This window comes from Trachemys scripta, chromosome 4 (genome assembly GCF_013100865.1).
Source record: "Trachemys scripta elegans isolate TJP31775 chromosome 4, CAS_Tse_1.0, whole genome shotgun sequence".
NCBI lineage: Eukaryota > Metazoa > Chordata > Testudines > Emydidae > Trachemys > Trachemys scripta.
The window spans coordinates 31,313,897-31,332,420 of record NC_048301.1 but is presented as its reverse complement, the minus strand read 5'-3'; the positions used below and the strand labels follow the sequence as shown (position 1 = coordinate 31,332,420).

The 18,524-nt window shown below is 40.0% G+C and overlaps 1 protein-coding gene across 5 annotated transcripts in view; it reads right to left on the bottom strand.

The window, feature by feature from the left end:
• Positions 1 to 18,524, bottom strand: part of TTC7B (tetratricopeptide repeat domain 7B) — a 315,699-nt gene that overhangs the window by 200,121 nt on the left and 97,054 nt on the right. For all 5 annotated transcript variants that reach the window (XM_034768134.1, XM_034768135.1, XM_034768136.1 and 2 more), the window contains 2 exons: positions 9,023 to 9,101; positions 5,513 to 5,685 (listed from right to left, as the gene is read on the bottom strand). In XM_034768134.1, the coding sequence (XP_034624025.1) occupies positions 5,513 to 5,685; positions 9,023 to 9,101 (252 nt within the window). The remainder of the gene's footprint in view (positions 1 to 5,512; positions 5,686 to 9,022; positions 9,102 to 18,524) is intronic.

Genomic DNA, 18,524 nt, shown 5'->3' with positions numbered 1-18,524 from the left:
CCAAGAACTATTGAGGAGAGAAGCTCTGAGATGAGGAATGCTCAGGTTAGAATGGAGACTCAACTGAACTCCTGAGATAGCAGGTGGGGAAATGATCGGAAGTTGCAAAAGCAGACAAGAGGTGAGGTGAATCAGGTGAGGAAACCATACTTGTCTCGGCCAAGCTGATGCAATTAGAATACCTTTAGCTCTGTCTTGCTTGATCTTGTTCAACTTCTGGAATACTAACAATAAGAGCCATCCCTAGGATATGGCAAATCGGGGTGACTGCCATGGGCCTCGCACTTTTGGGGGCCTAGCGCTTTGTGAGGAGGCAGGCAGGGAGGTAAGATGGGGGATGGGCAGGGCAAGGAGGAGCCCCCCTATCAACCTCCCCCACACAGAGCCTCCTGCCCGCTAGCGGGCTCCACTGATCAGAGCCTCCCTCTCCCTCCCAGCGCCTAACACCGATCCGTTGTTTCGCTGCGTCTGGAGGTGCTGGAAGGGAGGGGAGAGAAGCAAGGGTGCAGTTCACTTGGGGAGGGGGTGGAACTGGGCGGGGAAGAGGCGGGGATGAGGTCTTGGGGGAAGGATGGAGTTGGGGCAGGTCCTGGGTGGAGCACCCCCGGCAGATAGAAACTCGGTGCCTATGTCCCGGGCCCCACACACCCCTAGGGATGGCCCTGCTAACAGCATTGAGGGAGAGAAGACCCTTCGAGCAGAATTTTTTGCCCTTTGTTGATGACAGTGGCAAAAAAGTTCCACTTCTAGAAATCCCAGGACAGCAGAATATATCTGAGAATCAGAGTATCCAGCTCTCACTTGTAATCTTGGGAGAAGTGCCTGCTTAAATCATCAGCTATCATGTTTTGAGTGCCTGGAATGCAAGAGGTTGAGATGAGGATGTGATTGGCTATACACCAGTTCCATAGCTTTAGTGCTTTGGCACAAATCGGAGGGAAGGGATCTTACCCCCCATCTTGAAGATTTATGTAGAACATACAGACTACATTGTCTGTCATGACTTTGATGGACTGACCCCTGATTAAGTGAAGGAAGTGGATACAGGCATTGCTGACTTCCCTTATTTCCAGGAGGTTGACGTGGAGAAGGGACTCCTGAGAGGACCATTTGCATTGACTGGTGTGTCCTCTGAGGTGTGCTCCCCATCCCACAAAGGATGCTTCTGAAGTTCTAGTTATAGTAGTGGAAGGGAAAACCTTCACAAACTTTGTATGGGTCCTTCCACCAATTGAGTGAGTCTAGCTCCTGACCAGGACCAGACACCAGTGTAGCAAGACTGTGTGTGCTCAAAATGTAGCCTGTTCTGAGCTATCCCTGGAAGCAATGAAGATGTAACTTGGCATGTGTTACAAAAGTGTAAGCTACAATATGGCCTAACAGAGGATTTCTTGCAGACTTCCAAGGACTTATATGAATCTTGGAAATAAGGTTTGTCAGTCCCATAAACCAGTGAGCTGGAAGCTAAGTTCTGGACATGCTGGCATGCAGAGAAACCCATATAAAGTCTCTCTGCTGAACTGGAGTTAAAAGGGACTTTTCACTATTGAGTTGTAGTCCCTACTTGTGGAACAGGGACACAGCTATCTTTACTGCAAAGAAAACCCCATTGTATGACTAGCCCTTAAGGAGCCAATCATCGAGATGGGGGGAGATGATTATTCCCATTCAACCTAGGTGAGTGGCCACCACTACAAGGACTTTCAAGAGCACTTGGTACCGGACGTCATCCTGGCCAACCATAAAATGAAGGCGCCTGTTCTGAGAGGAATGTATCGCAATTAAAAGGAAACGGCCTAAATGTTCAGTGCCACAAACCAAACCCTGGAATCTAATGATGGAATTATAGTTACAAGAGTTACTACCCTGAACGCTTGCATTTTTACAAAAGTGACAGTATCTGAGATATAAAATTGGTCTCCATCCTCCATTTCTTCTGGGGATCAGAAAATACTTGGAACAGAATCACTTCCCTCTATGCTGGACCAGAACTGATTCTATGGCTCCTGTGCACAGGAGGGAGAGGAATTCCTGTCTCAGCAATTCCTGTCTGTGAGATGGGTCCCTGAGAAGGAACGGGAAAGGAGGGTGGAATGGAGGAATAGAGATAAAATGGCTGGAGTAACTCTATGTTATACCTTCCAAAATCCATTTGTTGGCTACTATCTGCTCCCATGAAGATCAAAAGCAGAAGAGATGGTCTCCAAAGGGTGGGAAGACTGATGCAGTTGAAGATGCCGATAAAGGGGATCTTCTGCACCCTCAACTGAACCATCAAAATTGCTGTTTCAATGAGGAGGAGGGCTGGTAGTAGTGGATATGGTAGGCGGCCTCTCTTTCTGATTTCTTGGTCTCTTTTTGGGTGGCTTGGCAGACTTATGGAAAACAGGAAATTGGGCCTGGCGGGATCTCTGAACCAACTGTGATCCACTAAATTTTCTTTTGTTCACAGATGTGTAGATCCCAAGAGACCGTAGTACAGCCCTTAAATTCTTCAAAGTGTGCAAGGATTCATCTGTGGACTCACCGAAGAGCATAAATCTGTCAAAAAGAAGGTATTCTACAATATATTGGATCCCCCTGGGAAATCCTGATAGTTGCAGCCAAGATGCTTGACACATGATAACAGCAGTGGAAATAGAGCAGGCTGCAGTGTTGGCTGCATCTTGTCCTTCCCCTGTGATGGCCTGAAATTTTTCCCGTGGTTCGAGAGGGAGATGTTCAATAAAAGCATTATATTTGCTGTAGTTGATGTAATTATACTTTACCATCAGAGCTGGGCAATTCATAACCTTAAATCACAGCGTCACGAAGTAGTTCTTACAACCAAAGAGGTCCAAGCACTTTTAGCCCGTATCGTAAGGTGTTATTTGCCATGCTTGTTGATGGCTTCCACAAACAAAGAATTAGGCAGAAGATGTGTAAATAAAAACTCATTGTTTTGCTGGGATGTAACACTTTGTCAGCTAGTCTGCATGTAAGCAGTATCATGGCAGGAATCTGACAGACTGTCTGGTGGATTCAAGCAGAGCCTTGTTCACCAGCAAGGCCATTCAACCAAAAGTTGTCATGTGGTGAGCATCTTGGACCTCCTCCAGGGGGGGTTGGAGTGAATTGTCAATCCATTTATTAAGTTCTTGAAGCTATTTAAAATCATCTGCATAAGAAGGTGAGGGAGGCAGCACAGCCTCACATGGTGAAGGTGAGGAGACATTAGTTTCTGTTGTTACCTCCTTATCAGCTGTAACCTCCTGCTCCTCAAAAGATTCCCACTTGAGGAGGGAGAGATGGGGCAGAGACTGTCTTCCAGGATGATCCCTATGTGAATAGTTGGGAGCTCTTGAAAGTTCTTGACTACAAGCAACCCACGCGTTCCAGTATGGTCAATGAGGGGGAAATCACAAAAGTAGAAGCAGTGGTATCTAATGCTGTTCATACCAGATCGAATGAGAGGGAACACGAGATTGCCTCACCTTAAGAACCTCACTCTTGATGAAGGCATCAGGAGGTGTCTCTATGCTGGTAAGTAGCTGACCCCTGCTTTAATACCCAAAGGGATTTACTTATTATCCAAAACCCCCCGAGGGAGAACCCCTCAAGAAGGGAAGCCAGAGGAAAGAGGTATGTAACCAAATAAACCCAAGAAAATAAATGAAGTAATTATACAACTAAACTAAATAAAAAACGAAAGTAAACTAAATTAAAACTAAACTAGACCTAGACGATCCAAAGGGCTGAAGGCTAGCTACTGCTAAAAAGGGGTACACCAAATGCTCTGTGTCAGGCTATAGGGCGGTTGAGAAGGAACTGAGAGTGGCTCCCCCATGCAAGTCTATATGTCCTAAGTATAGGGCACAAGAAGGTCTGGAATGCATGCGCAGGCCAAACTGGAGCTGCTACCTAAAATCTCCAATCAAAGGTGCCTGGGGCATGTGCACTCCTGAAGTAAAGTGGAGCACCCATAGGGACACTACTTGAAGAACTGTTACCTTTGAAGAGAAAAAATAAGTTCCAGAAAATAGTTACCCACATTCATTACATTACTAGCTGTGATCAGGACAGAAGGAGTGAGACATGAGGAAGTGGAAATCATGTTCTTCAAACAGTGAAGGTGGGGGGTTTTCGGGGGTAGAGAGGGGGAGAAATCAAAGCTAAACGCAAATCAGCACAGAGAGCCATGTAATACCATACCACCTGCCTTACTAAATGGAAGAAAAGCAAACTCAACAACGAGCTGACACAGCAGAGAAATGCCAGGGTTGGCTTAAGAGGATTAAGAGGCAGCTGCCTTGGGAAATATACTCCCTGTGCAAAGTGCTACAAATGTTTTTCAAATCTGTCACTGAGACATAATGAATCTCCCTATTGCTTTCTCTATCATTGCTTTCTCTAGTGCTACAGAATATACAGGTCTAGAAACAGCACAAAAATTGTACAGCTTTAATATCTAAAGGGATTTACTTGTTATCCAGTTTGTATGACAAAAACACACAAGCCTGCCTCCATATCTTCAATTTTTTGTTTCTAAAAAGGAGCAAATAGCAATTGTGTAGTTTCAAATCATCCAGAGAGAAATCCTGCCTTTCCCAAGGGAGTTGCTCAAACTACAGATGTCAAGAGCAGTGGAGTGGTGCATGACAAGATAGCTCAAGGTGGGGGGGAAGACACACTGCCAGGCTCACTGTGATCACCGATGTACCCCAGCTAACGTGTGCTACTGACCACAGCATGTGCACTAGTTAAACTGAACCCATAAACCTCCACTCCTCTGATAAATGATGTTGTAAGCACCTTAGGACTAAAACCAGGAAGGTTCTTGGCCACTGTCACTTCCATATCGCCATCAGAGCTCAGGCCAGGGGGCTGGTGGTGGAACCTGTGAAGCTAGACACTACAGGAAGTACCGCCCAGTGGGGCTTGAGTGGCACCTCACCCCTGTAGTACACTGATTGGCCCATCCTGGTATATAAACCAAGAACCCATTACAGGGAGCTGTCTGAGCAATGATGCAGACCACACGCGTGCCTCTGCTCCAGACCTCGCCTTACTGTGAAACTCCAACTCAGGCACTCACTTCCTGGAACCTGACTCTCTCTTATTGGTATCCAGACCCCGCTCGACCCTGTCACCACTACTTCCCTCCTGCTTGCAACTCAGTGCCTGATCCTGACTTGGCTCAATCTCAACTTCTCTACCCATCACCTGACTGCAACTTGGTAACTGACCAGTGCACACTCGCTGCCCATGGCCCAGCCCTGACAGATATGCTGGCTCGCTGGATAGTCAGGCTCACTTCCTATAGTGGGCTCTGCAGCATTAGGAAAAGGTTCTACTCTTCTGCTTTCTGAGGAAAGAGGATCTCCTAACTTTCTCCTCAACAGTATAAGACAGGACTGTGCCCTTATCGTTTTTGAAATGCCTCTTTCCTTGTCAATAATATAAATAAGATATTTACTAGATAGAACAATCATAATTAGAGAACCAGTAGTGATATGAAGAACTCATTCCATACTTTTCTCCAGTGTACACCCGAGGTCTTCTGCTGAGTGCGTAATTTTTAGTATTTGAGCCTTTCCGAAGTGGATCATCAAGAGGTGACTGGTGAGGAGGGTCTTCCAGTGGATTCCAGTAACTCTGTTCACACATACCTCGTAACAAAATTTCAGCTAACTGCCTGGCTATTGTCTGTGAAAGAAAAACAGAAAAATATTTTATCCTAGAAATGCTGAACAGGAAGTCTTCAAAAACTGGGATTTTGTCAAATGAGGACTAGTCACGTTCAATATGATTTTGGTCAAAAAGGTTTCTATTCTCAGTCTATTCATTATTGAGAATTCCCATCTTCCTTTATTTTTTCACTTCATGCAAAAAATGAACAAACAGATGACATGACCACCACATATTTTTCCATTGGCCTGAAAAACTCAGAATGCCCTGCACACCAGGAATGAAAGGCACAATGTCCAGTTTGCTTCTATAGAAGACCGCAACAAAAAGCTTTCAAAACTGTTTGACAGAACTTTAATGGGTAAATCCCAGATATTTGAAGAAACATATCAAAATATGTTAACATACCTAAAAATCACTTAAATTCAGGTGTGTTTTCTGTTATTCTACATTACAGTCATTACTGCCATGAAGGCTTAATTTGAATCCTTAACTTCATCAATTCAAACCCAGTAAAAATGTAATTTTCTATTAAAATTACATGTTTTGGTTCACAGGGCCTGAAATTTTAGTTCCTTTGTATGATATCAATAATTTTGCCATCAAACTGTGCACATAGGAACAAGTTGTTACACAGATTATCTACCACCGTTGCCCTTTTCTTTCTGTTCTCTATGTCCTCTTCTACAAATGTGTATGCACAATGTAGTTTTACATATGCAAGTCTTCCATTAAAGTCTATTTGATTATTCATATGTATGAGTATCAGGGCCTTAGATTGTAAATTCTTTGTGATGGGACAACGTTTCCCTATGTGCTCAAATGGTGCCTACCACAATGCAGCCTCAACCCTGGCTGCGGCCTCTCTCGTTGCTGCCACAATACAAATAATAGCTGTGACAGATATCGCATGCAATATCTTTGGGGACCACTGTATTAAATTTATGGTTTACGTATGATTCTATTCTGCTCTGTGGGGGACACTTACTACAGCTCCTACAAGAACTAAAAATATTAGGGGGCAATTACCCCTGGGATAGTGAACAATTAAGCACCATCCGCTGGGGTGGTTTCATAAACTGGTTCATACTGGGTTTTCTGAGACCAAGAGACAAAAACAGAATTTAGGATATATAAAGCCTGAGTTTAAACTGACTGGGGGCTTCATTTTGAGTGAGAAAATGGACAAGACTGTCCAAGGGAGATCCCAACCTTTACTGAAGAGATATTGGTCTACGAGACTCCCCTTGTGGAAGATGAGCAATTTCTGGTACATTCAGTAGAGTGAAAGAATTTGTATTGTTTAAGTATTTCCTCTGTGATGCTTTATCCTAAGAATAAATACACTCTGCTGAGAAGGAACAGTGTTCTAACTTCTAACTGCTGGCAATGTACTGCTCAGAGCCCTTGGAGAGAAAGCACAGCCTAGGTGCTGGCCTTCAGGCAGACTGACTTGCTGGAGATATCATAGTGTAAGGCAAGGGGAGGTGCAGCCTTATAACCCCTGGTCAGGAGGGAAAGAGTCTCCACCCAGAAGTAATGGCTGGGATCCTGAAAGCTTGAGTGCCCTTGAAGGCCCATGGAGAAGGAATATAGTGTTGTTACCCTTGAATTTTGACAGCAGCACTAGCAACAAACACTGCAAGCTTTGAATCAGATGTTTATCTTGAGTCCCCATCTCCCCTGCCCCAGAAATCCTAAACACTATAACAGAGCTTCAGTAAAAGAAGGAATCTGATAGTATATTATGATCACCATGCAAGGAAATTACTTCCTATATTCTTCCCCCAAATAAAATCTCAGTGGGCTTTTACTATCTATAAAAATATAACTCAAATTGCATCATCACCACAATATGTAGACGAAAGATTTTTAATCCCATTGTTATTTTTAAAGAGCTCAACAAAATGGCCTTTAATGAACTCTCTTTGCAATAGCTTTCATTATGTTATTTATATTTTACTTCAAAAAGATGACTAATTTCTTCCCCTGGTAATTTCTATGTAGACTGAAAATAAAACATTTGAAGAATAAATTTGTTTAACCCTCCCCCCCCCCCAAACTACAGATTCTCGTTTGTCTTCCTACGTACCACAAAACTATTAAAAATTGTTAAAAATTCTATTCTCTCTGATCTTTAAAGAAACTCACAAACAAATATTAACGTGAAAATCTACCTCCAAACAAGTACAAGTGAACATCAGTGAAATAGTTCATAAGAGACAGAGAACATAAAAAAGGTTTATTTTTTGGCCAAAATGTTCTGAGTACTGTATATTTCTATTTCTCCAGCTTAAAATAAAAAAAGATTGTCAGATCCAAAACTATCAGCTTAATTCCTTTCTAAATGCTTTATACGTGTGTGTTAGCTACAAATGACCTCTATGGATGACAGTGTTAAAAAATTCTGACTTTTAGAGTCTTAGAAGTGGACTGCTATAGAAACGGGACAACCTCAGCATGCATTTCCCAGCAACAGATGGTTAGCAACTGAGCCAGAAGTGTCACTGTCTGAGTGACATCTTTCATTTTTTGATCCTTGTAATGTAAGAAACCTACCTTCCATTTCTTATTTTTCTATTTACACTCTGTACATGGAATAATACTGGCCCCCTTTAATTGTCTAATATTTCACCATTTATGTGGTTTTTGAAATCTCATTAAAAAAGGCTAACTGATCAACTGATTTTCTAATGGTGTTTTGAAAGTTTTGGAGAGACCATACTAGAACTCTTGTCTAGGACGTCTGTAGAAATGGTTCAGAATAACAAAAGACAAAATGTGTTGTAATGAATGTTGTATATCCCTTATTCTTATCTGAAAACTTTTGATTTATACTTGTTAACACTTGTTTAGTGAATGTTTACTTTATATGGATATGGATATGAATCTCCTTTATGGCTTCTCTTTTTTGAAAAAGTTTTATGGGAGAGAAGAAAGAGGTAATTTACATGAAAATGGAACTCAAAGTCAGTGATCTGGAAAAACAAAAACAGACAGTGCAGAACCCTAACAGTGATGAAACGATGCCTCTGCGGAGCTGAAATACAGTAATGTTCATTAGATATTGATCATGGTTCCAAGCCTAATTAATTTTACACAACAACCAGATAAAGAAGGAAAGAAGATAAGTCAGATGAATAGAGGGAGGGGAAGAAAGACGGCTGATCAAACATTCTCTTCTGTTTTTACTAATTATTTTAACCCCAAATTTTGCAAGCAAAGTTGTATACGTTTTAGTAACTAATAGACTACTATGCTGTAATCTGATTTGTTTCCCTCTGTAATAAATGTATGTTTATCATTTATACAACATTTAGATTTTAAGCAGTCAATGTACGTTTGTAAAACTTACCATTCGTAGATTTTGTGTAGTTCTTGTTTCAACAGCTCTTAGAATCTCTCTAAATCTACCAACTCCTCTTGTCAGGTTCCTGTACACACATACACACAGAATTTGACAGTATTCCCGTCCATGCTTAGTAGTATTTTATATACAGTTTTTCTGTTTTAGTTGTTAGTCAAACCCATACAAGCAAATTTTTTCCTGCTGTAATATCTCATTCATTAGCTACAAAAAAAAAAAATCTCATTTGGCAGGTAGCCCTGTCACTGTGGGTCACAGCAAAGAACCAAATAAAAAAACATAACTTTGCAAAAATAATAGGTAGCTCGAGAGAGTAAGAAAATTAAGGATATTGTACGATAGAAGGGACATGAGAGGGAAAACTGATTTAAATCATTGTTTAAAAGCAAAACTGATATACTACACAAATCTTCAAACACTAATACTTGGAAAAATCCATTTAATTTCAGTAGCTTCTCTTCCTTTGTTTAACTCACAAAATAGTACAATTTTCCAACTCCTTTTATATATAAAAATATAGACATAGGAGACCAAGCTGTACAGTTAGAGCAGAAGACTGGGAGGCAGGAAATCAGAGTTCCATTTTTGACTCTGCAAATGGCTTCCAGTGTGACCTTGTACAACTCGTTTAATTTCTTTGTGTCTCAACTTCTTCCACTTAATACTTACATCATTTTTGACAAGAGACATCAAAACATGAGATGAAAAGTACTATATACATGCAGAGTAGCAGTATTCTTAATCCAAACTTTTCCCCAAAACAGTCTGGAAATATAAAATTCTGTACGCATGCCAACTAACTTATAAATGTTTCTCTTCTCTCATCATTTGGACAGCTCTCTCCACTATTTTTCCTGTTTTCAATATATTAAGATTTTTTATGATATTAACAACCCATTTATTACAACACAGCTTGACTTCCAAATGAGCTGGTGAAAGACGGTGAGCATTTACTGACCCAGCCAGCTGAGTTCTGCAGCCTCTAGCACATACTATACTAAAATCGTTTTGTTATTTGCTCTGATAAAGTTTCAAATCAGATAATGGATATTCAATCAAAAAAATGCTTTGTATTAACTCAGAGCCATGGTCATTTGATATGGAATTGCATCTTAAACCAATATGACAGTGTGTAAATCACATAATGGAACTTTAAAGGAAAAACAGATAATTATGCATCACCTACATTGTTTATAGATAACATCATATACATGTTTCACAAGCATTTATTACAATCACAACAAAAATTTTGCAATATTACATATGAGTACATAAAATTACAGTGTTTAAATGTATTTGGGATAACAAATACAAGACCATCAGGATAACGAGGACAATTTTCTTTGGATATATTGAAATCTGAAATGTTCTTTGTGCAAAGCAGTCCCCATTTTAACTGCACAGTGACTGGAGTCAGATTGTTTTTTCAGCAAGGGGTCTTCAACTGTGGGACTCGCTTTCATCAGAACCTGAATTTTTTTACTTTTAGGTTACACTGTAAAGCTTATCTGTTCTACCTGGACTCTGTATGGAAAAGGATGAGCAAACACACCCATTCTGTGTACATCAAGAATTTCAGTCTCTAGGGCAGTTTCTCTCAAATGTGGCCACCATAGCCTCATGTGGCCACCAAGGGCTTTTCTTGTGCCACAGCCTCCTGGGAGACAATGGGAGTGGGGAGAAGCAGTGGTCCCTCCCCCGGGGCTGCCAGGAGGTGTTGGTCCCTACCCTCTTCTGGAGGCCCAAACACTGTAGGAGCAGGTAACCCGTGTGAGTTTTCCATCTTTCCGGGGTGGTGGGGCTTGGGCTTCAGCCCTGGGGTGGGCAGCAGGCTCTAGACGTGCAGCAGTGGGCTCCATCCCCCAGCCTCTGGGCTTCAGACTCTGGTCCTGGACTCACCCCTCCTCCTCCCCCATGTTGCCCCTGACCCCACTGCCTCCTCTAGTCCCTAGCTGTGCAGTGGGATAGTAGGCTTCAGCCCTGGACTCATCCCCCTACACCGCCCCTGACCCCACTGCCTCCTCCTCCCCCCATCTGTGCAGTGGGACCCCAGGCTCACCCCCCGATCGCCCTGACCCCCGCTGCCTCCTCCATCCCTCCACCCAGCTCTCCCATCATCCCTGCCCCCCCTCCAACCAGAGCTTAATTTGCCCCCCAGCTTGCCAAGGCTGAGTAAGTTTGCTGTGAAAAGTGATATTAACAAATATACAACTATCAATTTTCATAGTAGCAGACTTACTAGCTAGCAAGTCTGAAAAAAAAAATCAACCAAAAAAGCAAAACATGCAAAACACCTTATTTGTGTTTCTATTCTGTTTCGGTCCAGTAAATAATAGAGACAACTGTACATTATTTTTATTATTGAAGTCTGGCAAAAAAAAAAAAAAAAAAAAAGAACACACACACAAAAACCCAACCCCTATATAAATAAATTACAATGATTTGGACACGTATGTGTGCATATTAATTTGTTTTTCCTGAACTTAATTTAGTATTTTAGGAAAAATTGTCAGAGCCGCCACAAGCAAGAATTTGTGGCTGCACTCTGAGGCCACCAAAACATTTGTTATGAGAACCCCTGCTCTAGGGTAACCAATATGACACCCTTCACCAGCAAAAATTGACTCAACAAAAGGAAAATAAGTTTAGTATCAACTATATCCATACATACCTATGAACAGCTGCTCAAAGTGGATCAGTATGTGATAAAACCATATACCAATGATATGAGAAATAATGATCCATTTATGAGAATCAATAATTTCAGATATTGCTGGAGCCTGGTTTTAGGTAAACAGGTAAAGATTTATCATGGTTTACATAGTTTTTGGTTCAGTATGCATCTCCTCTAAGAAAAATAATACTTTGTACTTTGACCACCCAAAGGTCCCAATGCTCTTCACATATATTAACACATAAAATACCTGTGTGCAATAGGCATTACTATACTGATTTTACATGTGAGGAAAATGAGGCACAGAATGTTAGCAGGAAGCACTGCAGCTGTTCACCATTTTTGAAAATCAGAACATAAACGATTTTTGCCAAGATCACACACCAAATCAGCAGCAGAGCCAGGAACAGAATGCAAGAGTCCTGAGTCCCAGTCTTCTGTTCTAAATGAGCATGTGGGGGAGATAGGTTGTTGTAGGGGGCACGTTAGTTAATCTAAAAATCAAGATGAAAACAGTCCTAAGAATGCAATACTCTCTATGAATCTGTCAAAAGAGCAGCAGAAATGATCCAAAACATATAACTCTCTGGAAGACTGACTTGTTACAACAAATGAAATATGGAAACAGCAGAATCTCAGCTAATTCACACTAATTAAAAACCCCATTGCTAATTAGTTAATTTTGAGAATTAGCAAATGTGTGTTTAAAAACAAAACAGATAATATAACACAAAATGAACTTTGTTCATTTATGTCATTAATAAAAACTTTATATATGAAATCTATTATATTGTGTTCTATAGTATATTCTGTAAAAAGAATCTTGGAGAAGTGGCATGAGACCTCACTAAATTACCTGTTATTACATCTTTGCTAACCAATAGGAAAAGAATAGAATGGAGTGTGTGACAATCAGATTCTACTGTTTCATGGAAAACACAATTAGGTTATGTAAGAAAACTGAAAAAATACATAACTAGTCTTTGCTTCATAAAGCATTTAACATTGTTTCACAGCACAAAACCACAGGAATACAATTTAAGTTTGCACAGCATCTTCTATACAAACTATTACAAAGTACAAAGGGATAAATAACTCAAGAATTGAGCTAAATGCTTTGAGAGGAAAAAAACTGAAGCAAAACTTACCTTTAACAATGTTTTAGGTTTCACCTTTAGTAAAGTACATTTCATATATTTGTTTTACTAGTTTCTTGGGTGCTCAAAGGGAGAGATTTTTTCCGTTAACAGTTACATACTTTCACCAGCAACTTCAAAAAGACATGGTTTAATTTTAATAGCCCCACCCTTACTGATGTAGAGTTGCAGTGGCAAATGTCAATTTACTTGTTCATTGTAACATCTGTACAGTGTCTGTAAAGAATTTTGAGATCCTGTGTGAATGAAATGCATTATAAAAGCAAATTCCATTCAACCATTCAATATACAGAGCAGTAACACAACTGTTAACATTCACTCACAACAGATAGAGATTTTCAGTAATTTAAGAATTGGCAACTTGGGAATCGGCATGCACAGACAGTCAGTTCTGTCTCTGGTTGTGTGTGTATGCATACCCCAATATGCACATTAGCTATGTGGGCACAAGAGTCAGGCCTTTCCAATTGTGCATGATTTATTTTTAAAATATAGCCCCAAATTTTATTTTCTGTTTTCAAGCTGCTAGGTAAAGGAAGCTCGACTCGTCCATCTGGACTGGTACTGGTGAATGACTGAGAACGGTGACCGGAATTTTCAAATGAGCTGAAGGGTATTAGGCACCGGACTCCCACTGAAACTCAGAGAATTGGTAGCTAACTCCCTGAGGGATGATCAAGACAAAAACTTGCATCCAGACAACAAAAGATGCAAGCACTTTAGTTATTTTGGTTCAAATCTGTGCGTGGGCAGTGCAAATTAGTGTGTAGATCACTCCTTAGGTTCCTCTGAAAACCCCAGGCAGTATTCCTCAACTGCTCACAAAACAAAATAAAAAATTAAGAAATCAAAAGATACTCTGTGCACTACTGTAAAATATACAAAAATAACAAATCCTTAGAGTTACATGAACATGTCAATTTCACCTATGTTTAGCAGGAGTCTCCAAATGGAGCACAGTATTACCATACATGATAACAAGCTTGGTGGATGGGGGGAATGATAGATGTGGTATATCTTGACTTTAGTCAGGCTTTTGATACTGTCTTGCATGACCCTCTCATAAACAAACTAGGGAAATACAGCCTAGATGGAGCTACTATAATATGGGAACCATTATAAAACCATTCCCAGAGAGTACAGTAAAACCTCAGAGTTATGTATACCTCAGGAATGGAGGTTGTTCATAACTCTGAAATGTTCGTAACTCTGAACAAAACGTTATGGTTCTTCTTTCAAAAGATTACAATTGACCATTGACTTAATACAGCTTTGAAACTTTACAATGCAGAAGAAAAACACTGCTTTTAACCACCTTAATGTAAACGAAACAAGCTCAGAAACAGTTTCCTTACCTCATCAATTTTTTTTTTTTTTTTTTTTAATTTTCTCTGCACTGGACTGGACTGCATGTGCTTTTTTGGGGGTTGGGGGAAGGGGCGGAGGTGCTCTGTGGCTGTCTGATTGCGTACTTCCAGTTCCAAATGAGGTGTGTGGTTGATTGGTCAGTTTGTAACTCTGATGTTCACAACTCTGAGGTTCCACTGTAGCTATCTATGGTACACAGTCAAGCTGAAAAAGCATAGCAAGTGGGGTCCCACATGGATCTGCCCTGGGTCCAGTTCTGTTTAATATCTTCATAAATGATTTTGATAAAGGCATAGAGTACACTTATAAAGTTTGTGGAAGATACCAAGCTGGGAGGGGTTGCAAGTGTTTTGGAGGATAGGATTAAAATTCAAAATGATCTGGACAAACTGGAGAAATGGTCTAAAGGAAATAGGATGAAATTCAATAAGGACAAATGCAAAATGCTCCACTTCGGAAGGAACAATCAGTTGCACACATAAAATGGGAAATGACTGCCTAGGAAGGAGTACTGCGGAAAGGGATCTGGGTATCATAGTGACCCACAAGCTAAATATGAGTCAACAGTGTAGTGCTGTTGCAAAAAACGCGATCATTCTGGGATGTATTAGCAGGAGTGTTATAAACAAGACACAAGAAGTAATTTTTGCACTCTACTCTGTGCTGATAGGCCTCAACTAGAGTACTATATACAGTTCTGGGCACCACATTTCAGGAAAGATGTGGATAAATTGGAGAAAGTCCAGAGAAGAGCAACAAAAATGATTAAAAGTCTAAAAAAATGACCTATGAGGGAAAGGGTTTGTTTAGTCTGGAGAAGAGGAGGCTGAGAGGGGACATGATAACAGTTTTCAAGTACATAGAAGGTTGTTCCAAGGAGGAGGGTGAAAAATGGTTCTCCTTAATGGCTGAGGATAGAACATAAAGCAATGGGCTTAAATTGCAGCAAGGGAGGTTTAGGTTTGACATTAGGAAAAACTTCCTGTCAGAGTTGTTAAGTATTTGAAAAAATTGCCTAGGGAGGTTGTGGAATCTCCATCATTGGAGGTTTTTAAGAAAGGTTAGACAAACACCTACCAGGAATGGTGTATTTATTACTTAGTCCTGGCTTGAGGGCAGGGGACTGGACTAGATGACCTCTTGTGGTCTCTTCCAGTCCTATACTTCTATGATTCTATATACTTGGTGAGATTTGACAAGACTAAAGACTAGTTCAGTCTTGGAGTGATCAATACAATAAAGATTCTATGTATACTGAAGAAAAGGAAAATTATTAAGGGACCAGAGAGACTAACTTTTGAAGAACTATTAAAAGAACTAAAAATGTGTCTCTAGGCTAAACAACACTTGGGTAGGAAAAAGAGAAGAGATAAGAAATATTTACAAGTGTATTAAGAATGTAAGCGTGAGAGAGGAACTGTTCTGCGCGGCCATAAGAGACAGAAGGAGGAGTAATCTATTATCATTGAGAAAAGAAAAAAAATGTGATTGGATATCAGGAAACATTCCTTAATGCCACATGTTAGGAACAGTATCCCTAAAGTAGTGGTGGGAGTCTGAAAGCATTAAATTTAAAACTAAACTAGACAAAGCATTTGAAAATAATACTGTAGGAAACAATCCTGCAAAGGCCAGGTATGGACTAGATTAACTCAATACTGTAGGTCTTTTTCATATCCAATAGATATGATTTTACAACTATGGTCATACACAGCATTCAAGGTAACCAAGGTATTTCTATTCCACTCAACATTTATAACTGAGTGCCTACCTACTATTAACAAGTTACCAGGGCACATCCACAGGTTACCATTATACCTACATTAAATGAAATATTCATATTTTACATAGAAGCAGCAGAAACTATAAAACAAAAGATGTAGGAGACAAATTGCTTTAAATAAAAGTTAAACCCTTTTGGTCCCTCCTTCCTCATTCTCTCCATCTTTGCTTTCCCAACTTTTCTTCCCTCATTACAGGTATGCAAGGCTCTGTCCTCCAGAAAACCCACAATCTATTTTGTTTAAATTGTGTTTCAAAATTTAATTAAGAGGGCATGGCTGGGATAAACCCCAATATAAACACACACACAAATATATTAATTGTTCTGGGAATAGAGCCTCGCTGCCATAGGAAGAAGGGAAGGGACAAGAGAAAGGAGGGAAATGAACCAAATGGTTTCAAAAACTTAAACCGAAAACAAACAATAAGATTTACCAGAAGAATTTAAAAGTCCTATTTTCTTTTGGAGGGTGTGTGTGTGTGTATGTGGAGAGGGGGTTGTTTTCTGCATCAAGTGAAGTGGGAGAAGAGACTGACGCAGCATCTATGTTGCAGGCAAGCATCTTAAAACTGAATATATGAGCCAATCAGAGTAGTGGGATTATAGTAGCCTGAGAACGATTTGCACATTTACTGTGCAGTTACTGAGAAATAACCACGTAGTGATCAAACAAATCCCCCCCACTAGATAATGGCTATCAGCCTTTAAGAGAAGAGGGATCCACATACTATAAAGCTGAGAAATAACTGTATATTGATTATGAAATCAGCCAGCCACAGACAGTGCAGGGACTTGCATAACTGTGAAAAAAGTGAATAGTTCTTTATCAGTAATGGTGTAGCACCCTCACATGCCGACTGGCTCAGTCAATTCTACTCCTGTATGAATAATAAATGTATATCATATTACAGCATCTGTGACCCAGAGAGCGAGATTAAACTGCATTAAAAGTTACTTAACACTCCAGCTAGTTTAAAGAATTGCAACACATAGCACTCGAGCACAATGTCAGGACTTGGATTAGATTTTTCTGTAATGCTTCTACATTGCTTTGTCAAACTTCCTAATGCTGAATATGCAATCCTTTAAGATTTTGGTGTCTGAAATGTCCTTACTAAAAAGAGGTAAAATGTAAAATTACTAAATAAATTAAGTAAATAACGAAATTAGCTTGTCAAACAATTTACTCCAGCAGCATTTTCTTCCCAGTTCCGAATGCTTACTTCATCTTTGCCATCACCCTCCCCAAATCTCCACACACACTCAGACATGCCCAGGACCCAGCTAGGGTCATGAAATCCAAGACTAAGATAGCAAGGGTGTTTAGAACAAGTTTATAAACAGCTGTTCTTTCTCCTTTTCTAAGCAAGCCCTATACAGACACTTTGCTGGTTGAGAAGGCTCTACTATAATTGGTCAGATCAACACCAAGCTTTAATACCCACAATTTCATTTTAACTAAGTTTTATCTGGAGTAGAGCTGCCCTACTATATGTGTATATTTTTTTCTGGATAAGTAAAAATATTATTCATAAGACAGGAAACTCTACAGCATTCAAAATTTAAATGAAAAAGATAACTTACATCCCTAGTGTATTTTTAAAAAAATATTCTGTATTGATTAAACCCAATATAACCTCTCCTTTCCTGAGTTCATTGGCTCATTTTACCCCGTTTACTAAGATGCGTTTATGGTAGCATACTTTTCCGCTACCTACTCAAATATTATCATGTATTACTTGTAAAGCACTATAAATGTGTAAGGCACTTTAGAACAAAATCACTGGTTTTCTCCACCACATACATAACTTAATTGGGAGACGATGCTGCAGAAATTGTGCAGTTAATATTCAGATTATGATTCATCACTTTCACAGTAAACCACCAATGTGAAGTTTTACAGCTATTTTCTTTAACAACTCCATTTCCATCTGCCCATGCATGCCTCATAATAAAAATTAACAAAAATAACTCTACCAATTAAAAAACTCTAAAATATCTCTATACCCTTCTGCAACAATAACCCTGTTAGTTAATTTAAAAGCCTGACCAAATATGTACTGAACCCAAACTTTTCAAAATTTAGCTCTGGTGAACAGTCACAGGGAACAAGATCCAGAGAAGGGGCCTTCCAAAGAACATTTACTGCTGGTCTTAGAGAAGTCAACCAAAGGGACAGACAGCAAGAGTGACCCAGCAATCACAAATGGTGAAGGGTAAGAGAAGGTAATGATCTCTAAGGTATCGTTTAGACTCTTACATTCAGTGGTGATGACGAAGTGTGCACAACAGTACTCATTCAAATTTTGTTTGGTCCTGGCCACCATTTCCATGATGTTCCTTTTCTTCTACTCTTACAAAAATATTTTGCGTGCTACTTAACACCTATTCAACTTGTACCCTCCCCATGATTCAATTTTTACACAGATATGTATGTTACTATAAATGTGTCCGTCAAAGTTCAAACACTACAGCAAACAATAGAGATGTTAGATCTCCTCGACAAAA